At 41.9% G+C, this 8,995-nt stretch overlaps 1 protein-coding gene across 6 annotated transcripts in view; it reads right to left on the bottom strand.

Moving 5' to 3' along the window:
- Positions 1-1,104: 1,104 nt before the first annotated feature.
- The window catches only part of bahcc1 (BAH domain and coiled-coil containing 1), a 104,192-nt gene continuing 96,301 nt past the window's right edge, over positions 1,105-8,995 (bottom strand). For 2 of the 6 annotated variants that reach the window (XM_004916357.4, XM_004916358.4), the window contains exons 23-28: positions 8,803-8,911; positions 8,144-8,293; positions 7,566-7,739; positions 5,927-7,002; positions 5,188-5,424; positions 2,715-3,243 (exon numbers count right to left, since the gene is read on the bottom strand). In XM_004916357.4, coding sequence (XP_004916414.2) covers positions 3,037-3,243; positions 5,188-5,424; positions 5,927-7,002; positions 7,566-7,739; positions 8,144-8,293; positions 8,803-8,911 — 1,953 coding nt within the window. In that variant the 3' untranslated portion in view covers positions 2,715-3,036. Of the gene's footprint in view, positions 3,244-5,187; positions 5,425-5,926; positions 7,003-7,565; positions 7,740-8,143; positions 8,294-8,802; positions 8,912-8,995 lie in introns of all 6 variants that reach the window. The other 4 variants (XM_004916356.4, XM_012967538.3, XM_002940094.5 and 1 more) reach the window with 4 other exon arrangements.

Here is an 8,995-nt window from a genome sequence, read left to right as displayed (position 1 = left end):
TCGTACTTTAATGAATGTGCCCCATAATCTTCATAAAAAGTCTACTATTGCATGTATAGCCTTGAAATGGCTCCTGAGGAATTGCCTTCACCTGATAATCCAGTCAGTTGTGATGTCACATTTCTGTGAATATGAGCAAGTGTTGTAAGCACCCAAGCACCCTGAGAGCTGAGGCGGCTGCAGAGGATAAGCACCCAAGCATCCTGAGAGCTGAGGCGGCTGCAGAGGATAAGCACCCAAGCACCCTGAGAGCTGAGGCGGCTGCAGAGGATAAGCACCCAAGCACCCTGAGAGCTGTGGCGGCTGCAGAGAAGAGCAGGAGGAATGCAGTGTGCTAAGGGCAGGCTGGCCAGTTAGGCCAATGTCATAGTCACACAGTGTCTGAGCAAAAGGAGACAAAAGGAGCTGGGTCTCTGTTGCTAGTAAGTACTTTAACAAATACGTTTAAATGGTGTAGTGGGGCTTAGGGTTTTAGCACAGTTCACCACCCTTACATTGAGTGCTAGGCTAATGCCAGACGAGGCCTAGGGCGGATATTTTCGGCAAGCGGAAAAGCACTTGCTGAAAATTCCACCCACCACCTCCTACCTGGGCCAGCATCCGAATGAATGAGATACGCTCGGGTGCAGGCACATGAAGCCGAAATACACATAAAAATGCAAGCGAATGCAAAGTATCTCATTCATTCGGGTGCTGGCCCAGGTAGGAGGTGGTGGGTGGAATTTTCAGCAAGCACTTTTCCGCCCTATGCCTCGTCTGGCATTAGCCTAAAGCTTATGGCCTGGCTATGTTGGTGGCAAAGTGATCCAACTACCACTTCCCCTTAGACTTCCAATCCATGCCCCTCTGTATGGCAGAGAATCTATGTACTGCACACTGTGCCCCCTAACTCTTCCCCATAGACTGTAGTGCAGGAGGTAGCCCCGCCCCCCCCATAGACTGTAGTGAAGGAGGTAGCCCCGCCCCCCACACCTCACGTGACGTAACTTTCTGCCTCTTTTTGCTCTATAGAATGAACCAATTAATATACTAAAGTAGCACTTTTATCCCATAATAAAGAACCAGGTTCCCCAGGTAACAAGAAAGGAAAGACCAGACAAAGCGTAATTTATATAATATATATTTATAGAATATTTCCATTTTTTATTCCATCGGACCATATCGACATTCCCAATACTTTTTCTTTACTTTTTTTTACTTAAAAAATGTTTTAAACAACACAAAAAAAATATTTCAGACAACCTATTTACATATTTCCAGGATTTTGGTGTTTTTTTTAAACAATAAAAGCATTTAAATGTGACAACAATTTGTTTAGATACTTAAATTGTCTTCCATTACCCCCTTATAGTCCCTGCCTAGTCCCCCAAGTGCTTTTTTTTCCTCTTTAACCCACATTATAATTACAAATGATACAGAATTCCTAATATTCTCAGCCTTGCCGAGGGAGCACAGTGCATAATTTATATTGTAGCAACAGCAAAATAGGGGGAAGGATTTTTTTTTTTTAACTAGGTTTCATTTTTAAGTTTTTTTTTTTTTTTTTTAATTTTTGTTTTGTTAATAAAAAATTTCCAAAAGAAATTTCTGTATTTACACAGTGAATAAATAGAGTAATATTACACCTGATCCTGCCTTTCAGGAAGAAAAGCTGTTAAGAGGTACTGGGGAGAATATGGCTTGAAACTTGAGGCTGTTGACCATAAATTATGAATAATAAAAAAAATACACACACGAGAAAAAAAAAAAAAATTACACGTAATTACAAACAAAATTAAATGAAAAGAAATTGTGTCTGTTAAAAGGCTTAGCACAGATTTGCTAGGAAATAGTTCAATTTGCTACCTGCTTTAGGGTTGCAGACAGCAATAACAATTGTATTCCGTTAAAGGCCAATTAGGTTCTATGCCACTTGAAACAGGGCTTACATCTCTTGTCATGGGCACTCCTTGCGCAGCTAAGTGCCGTAACAATAATATTATGAAAATAACTAAGGCCAGTCCCCCAGTATCTTTCTATAGAAAGTGGGACCCCAGTTTCCTGTATAAAACAGGGAAGTGCTAATAATTACTTCCTGTTGTTTTGTGCGGTGGCATCAACAGCGGTCTTGGGATAAGCATATAATACTGTATGTTGTGTAAAGCAAACATGATTATTAATTGCAGTATTTAGCACACGCAGGTATCAAATTAAGGTTTTTCCTAGCAGTGCTGCATTGAGCCCTTCAGGGACAGTGGGCCTGTAATGCCTTTGTTCTACAACAGCTCCTCCCTGCAGTGTGTTACAGACTCAACTGCCTGTGAAGGGACCATTTTGTTTCTGTGTTAGGAGGAAGGGCAGCTACTGGGCAGCTTTTCTGGACACTCTTCTAAATGACAATGATTAAGGGTGAAGGGGTCAGGATTATTGGGTTGGGGAGGGGGGGGGGTTATACGGTAGGGGCCTGGGTTCGCAAACTACCCTGTTGAGTACCCCTCAAGTATGGGCTCTTTGATTGCCTCCCATGCACCACACTGGGTGCAAATGATTTGTACTAATGCTTTAGCTTTTTGAAGTGTTTTGTAGACCAAATTAGTGGTGATCTAGATTTGATCCTTAGAAAAGAAATGCACCTATGGAGCAGTGTGTGTGACAGAAGGCTTTAACGTCAGTTTCATGTACATGTGTCTCTAATGTGCAAACACACATAAAGCTCTTCTTGTATGCAGTGTCTCTGTGTTCACTTTAGGATTTGTGCGCATTAGCTGCAAGAGCAACCACCATATGAGTAAAGGGGATTCTGCTGTGCTGGGCTCAGCCAATCAGTAGGCCCTAGAATTCAAGCCAAAATACAGTAAGTCATGAAGGGCCCTGCTCACCGATCCAAGATTCCACATGAGTGTAGCACCTGACAGGAGCCCTATCAGATCCTATATTAATGTTTACTTTGTAAGTCTGTGTATTTGTACATGCTACCTGCAGTTTTATAATGTGCTACTGTAAGAAGTGCTGAATATTAAGTGGTACCCTCCTGCACAGCGCCCCCTGCTTGCCATTTCAGCACAGCACTGGCACCCCCTCCGCAGTCACCAGCCTCCCAGTTCCCGGGTCATAAGTCCCTGCCAGGTAGTAGAGATTCTGCCGGTCCTGGTAGCGCTTGTTGTGGCTCAATTTGTCATACTGCTGGCGGCTCACCACCTGGCACTTGTGTGAGATTGTCTGTACGTCGTTCTCATCCTCGTGTGATGACTGGTACAACGCATTCTGCAGATAAAAAAAAAAAGACATGCCTTATGAAAACAAAATAGGCACAACTATATTACAATTGTGTGAAAATTTGGTTTCCAGGCTCTGCCAAAATTGTGGTAGAGAAAGTGGCAGAGATACTCCTTACATTTTTGGGGTAACCTCGGTCTCTTTCCTTACTTTATTTTTAACCCCTTAAAATACCTTTCCCAGTAACAATTTATGCCCTATCATGACACTCCCCCCCACCCCCCTTCTATTTTAACTCCTCCTTAGGTGCACAACGATTTTAACACTAAAGAGCTGAGTTTAGGCTTCTGACGCTCGCCAGTGTATTCTAAGCACAAGTCTGAAGCCATAACGGCTTTTCTGACTGGTACATTTAAGGTGCTCCTCAGCTTTCAATGAGTTATAATGGGTTATATATGCCAAATACACCCATGCTATTAATTATATGCAGTACTTTCCTCTGCAATTAATCTTGCAGGCAGCAGCGATCCTGGGGACATTACTGCACTCTAAACAGAACCAGCCAATTACAATGAAGCTCTGCAGTTTCGTTGTTCCCTATGGCTCAGGCCAGCACTGCATACCAATGGAAAGATATAGGCATTCTGTTCTTGAAAGCATAACTCAAATTCCTTCTGCCAAACTCTACACTAAGGTTTTGGGCTCCCTTATATAAAGGCACTGCTCTGCAAGGTCACACAAGGTTGCCAAGGGAAAATGTAAACAACCAAATGTTGGAGTAAAGGGTCCCTTGGTCTGGCACTAAAGGGAACTTCTGACATTTGTAATCACAGGCTTACATGACTAGAGTATTTAAAAACAAAGCAGAGTAGCTGGTAAGTATGAGATATCTTTCTATGTTGTGTGTTAGGGATTACAATGACCTAGAACAGACAACTTTGAATGCTGGAAAATTGTATCTTGTCACTTTCTAGTTATCATATGTTTTAAATGTAATGTTGGGCTTACACCTAAAGGTCTGCTTGTGTAGTGTGATCACCAAACAAGGGATTCGGTCACATATAAGATGGGCCAAATGAGGGTAATCTGATCCCATAGTATCATGTGAACCATCAAATCATACTGCAAGGTAATACAGAGCAATCAGGAGATGAGTCAATGTGTCCATGTGGTCAAACCTGCATGATAGATATCTGGATACATTTTTGGCCCAAGATAGGTCTTTGGTTGGGGCCTATATAAAATATATATTAATCTATTTTAGCTATGGGCACACATGGATCATCAATACTTGCAGCAGTGATCAAAACACCACTTCCCAGCTTGCTTCCCCTTCACTTTAATAGAAAAATCTGTGGGTCACACAGTGCCCAGCATTAGTGATTACATGATCAACACATTGTACTACACATGGCTTGTAAGGCCTGTGGTATAAATTACTGTAAGGTTAACCTGGGCAGTCACACCCAGTAGTGTGAGAGAGGAACAGAGGCAGAACTTGGTGAGGGGAAACAGTCCTTCTATGAATGTAATCCTCCCTTAAGTACATGTACTTATAAGAATTTGGGCTTTTTAATACACTTTTCATAAAAAAGCCAGAAAAACACTACCTGTGCCATAGACTAAAAATGTAAAAACAACATAAGATTGTTTAGGATCTAGAGAATGGTCTGTGAAGCTTGGGTACAATGATTCATAAACAATCACCATTTAAAATTAACTACATAATAAGAAAAAGCATGTAACAGACATGATAAAGAATGAAGGGATATTGTAGGGATTGTAGTTATTGCTTGAGGGTACATGACTACTGCAACATTGCTTCAATGGAACATGTCAGAACAGCAGTGCAGAAATAGCAAAGCGCCAGACAGATATGGTTTTCAATATCATTTATATATAAAAATGTGTAAATTGCATATAATAATGGCATATTATTGGGGAGGAGTTCCTTGTTAACTGAAATGTCACTAATGATTTTGTGCCCCTTACCTTGCCATCGCTGTGCCTTTTACCCAACTTTGTTTCCTCCGGGTGGTAAAACCACTTCACTTTAACCACCATGTTGCCACCCCAGGACTCCCACATGCTCTCAATTCGCCCAATGTAAGGTAGGTTTGGGCGACCGGCCGACAGGAAAACTGCACAGTCCCCCACGTGCAAGGTCTCTTTACCACGCACAATTGCTTTGTAAAATAACTTGCGTGCTTTTCCTTTCATTCCCCGTCTCTGAAAAAAAATAACCAATATAAACATAACTAATCATCAAGTAGGAAAAGGCATCCCTAGGCATAAGGAAGGCAGGTACTGTAATACACCATTCTGCTCCAAAGCAAGGAAGGGTGCGGCACAGACCACGGAATAAGGGAGACTTGGTACTGTAACTTGGTTATATATGGACTGTAGTGACAAGCCATTTCACAAATGTTTGGTGAAGCGAAATGTAACATTCGCTCATCACTAATGGGCTGTCATGATTTCAGTTTGTTCTACAATGAGGTACAACAAATCCCTAAAATTAGTATTTTGGTTTCTACATGGAGATTCTGTGGTTGAGCTCTACACTGGAAATCTATATGTTTCTGTTAGGTGCAGAACCCAAAAAGACATGTAATAAATTTACATTTAAAAAAATCAGCCAATGTTATTTTTATTGCCATTTTCTAAAACGATTCCATAATGTAGATATTTGCTTTGCTTTATGATAGAACAGAACATTTTCTTAATTTACCTGGGTGGGCTCCCCAGACCATTTCCAGAGCTGGCGTGCAGGCAGAAAGGCAGAAATCTTTGGACGGTTTTCTACAGAGGGTAAGCGTTGCTGTTTAGGAGCAGGCTCTTTGGTTTTAGAAAAGTTTGAAGAGGTCCCTTTCCTCCTCTGTTTGGCCTTTTGCCCCGGGACAAAGCACCCTCTGGAGCTGGAGCCCCCATCCTCAGGATGCTGTGCTAGCAGAGCAGGCACCGGGTGTGTGAGGCAAGGCTGCAGAAGAAGGGAGGAGTCTCCTTCATCGGAGCTCTCTGATGAGTCCTCGTTGTCTGTAGAACAAATACTGGAGCTTGACAAAGAACCAGAACTAGAGGATGAAGATGAACCAGATGAAGAGGATGACACTGTGAGCCCTGCTAAGAACTGTGAAGGGACCCTTGCTGGCAAATCACCTTCATTTTCCTCCTCGTCCTGATCCGAATATGAACTGGGGCAGTCACTGTCGCAATTCAGTCCATACTCTGACTGCCCAGAGTATTTCCCTAATGCCAGACTCATAGGGAGGTGCTCATGCAAAGGCGGCTTGCACTTCTTGTCCTTGCCAAGCCCCGTTTGAGAACTGTAACTTTGCCCAATACGAAGCCCAAAGTCTTTATCACACAGTAGAAGGGCTTTGCCATTTTTCGTTTTGGGTGACATGACTCCTTCATGATCAAGCTTAACCAGGAACTCATTGCCTGCTTTTCTCTTGCACCCCTTTCCTTTGTCCTCCTCCTCTGACCTATCCCCTTTTTTTGTCCGCACTGGTTTTTGGCTCAGAGTAAGCCCAGTGTTAGAACTTCCCCCAAAAGGCAAGTAGGAATTAGCCAGGCTGCTAAAGGAGCCAGCTCCAAACCCGTTCCCAAACACATGTGGTTGTTCGCGGGATTTCTGTTTTTTACCACACCCTGGCTGCTGGAAGGTTTCGTGAAGTCCTGCTCCAGTTCTGGCCCCTCCCTTTCGCTTGCCTTGTGATGTCCAGTTCAACAATCCCACATTGGTAGAGCGGCCCAGGAAGTTGGTTACTGGTAGCTGTGTCTTTGCTCCGGAGTTGAACACATCTGAGATTTAAATAAATAAGATTTAAGGTTTCATTCTTTTTTCCTTAGGTCAGTATTTTATACATACTCATTTCCCATTACAGATTAGCCTTTACCATCTTTACCTCACACCTATGCCATTTAACAAACTGAATTTTCTCAAAATGGACACGTAAGCAATAATAAATCTTGTGTGGGATCTGCGCTCAACTGTCTCTGGTCCGTGCCTGCGTTACAAGTGCAGCCGGCAGGAAGTGGAATGACTGGCATCAATGATACCAGTGAGGTTTTTGTGGAAATTTTCATTGAAGCTGCACAAAAGGCATCTTTTAAAGGAACATTGCCTCTATTTTTAGAAGTATTTAATGCAGTTGGAAACAGATGTTTTTGACCCTACATGTCCCCTTGAAATAACTGACCTTTTATTTTAACATCAATTCTCCCAGTTTTCATTTTCATTAGAGGACACTGCCTCTAAACAGATAACTCAGCAAATAATTTGGCATCCCAGTGCAGTAAAGCAAAGTAGTTAAATATGGCTTTTACTGCTCTGTTCTTAGAAATATTTCTTTAAATAGGCTTACCAGTTTTCTCTTTGTTGGACACTTTCTTGCTAATATTTTTTGGGGTCTCTTCTATTTCCCTGCTGTCTGGGTTCAGGTTCTGGGCTGGTTCTGTGGAAGTGGAGGTGTTACTGGAAACACGCTTAGCTCTACGACTCTCTGCAGACAGGAGCAGAGCTGGTGATGGTTCTGTGCCTGTTGTGGAAAAATAGGGAGACTACTTTAACCCCATCATCAGCACTCCTAGCAGCAGTCTAGTAATATAAATGCCTTATATAAAAAAAAAGGTGAGAAAAAACTCTAAGCCGAGTCTGGGATATGCTTTATTTAAATTGCAAATAGTGTTTTAGCTAGAACACAAATAAGAAAGGGTGTTCTTTGGCTGCCTCTGGGAAAAAGTGAAAGGCTATAAAACTATTTGAAATCAGCACTAGCTCTGAATAAATCATCTCACAGTAATGGTTTTGTTATGATTAACCAGAAGAGCAATACATGATCTTACTCATGATCTACTCATCATAAAATACTGTGTGTATCACAAAAGTACACAGACCCTAGGTCAGTTCTTTCATTTAGTGAAATGCAAATTCTACACTAACTTTGTGCCTTGTCATACGCAGGGAAGAGCTTACACTGGATGGTGAAGTCAGGGGGTAGCAATCGGATGTTGTTCAGCATGATCCTTCCCCGATCACCGTCATCAAAGGCAACCGTTACAGAATCAGACTCACTCTCATCACTGGAGGAGCCTGTAATAAGAAGAAAGGTTATGGAATATTGGGCATGGAGGACTACCTTATAACTAATATGCAATATTTACCAGATTGATTACTTGATAAATACCACAGCACTAACTGATCAAAGAAAGATACATTTTTATACATTGAAATCATTTTCACTTGTTAGTAGAATGTTTCCCAATAACTACAACTTATAACAAAGAAACACATAGCATTTGATACACATTGCAGTACGCCATCTGTATATTTACTATATTCTACTATATTTACTATATTCCAGAGCATCTCCTGTCTACAAACACTTCCCTCAATAGAAGTGGTTTTTAGACGTTTTGGGTTCTAGCACCTCCCCCGCCTGTGTGCTCTAACACTTGGTTAGGACACCGTTTACCACTAAACAAGTTTGCACAAATTTGGGAACATTGTTGTATTGGTCTAAAAGTACTAAAGGCAGCAAAAGAAACAAAATCACTCCAAACTCTTGCTGGCCTTCACACTCTGTTCTGAACATGCCATACCTCTCACTACATTCCCTGGGTATAGACAGCGTGACTTCTGGCTCCAGTAGGCACAGACTCGTGTTCCATGGGGAAGACAGCGTATGGACTGAGGTCGTATATCCACCACCTGCAAAGATTGAAATTTGATGGGAATGGTAGGAGCCACTGGGGTGTATTTACAGTATATATGATAGATATGGTCTATATCTAA

The sequence above is a fragment of the Xenopus tropicalis genome, chromosome 10 (genome assembly GCF_000004195.4).
Source record: "Xenopus tropicalis strain Nigerian chromosome 10, UCB_Xtro_10.0, whole genome shotgun sequence".
Lineage (NCBI taxonomy): Eukaryota > Metazoa > Chordata > Amphibia > Anura > Pipidae > Xenopus > Xenopus tropicalis.
This window is presented reverse-complemented; position numbering and strand designations above follow the sequence as displayed.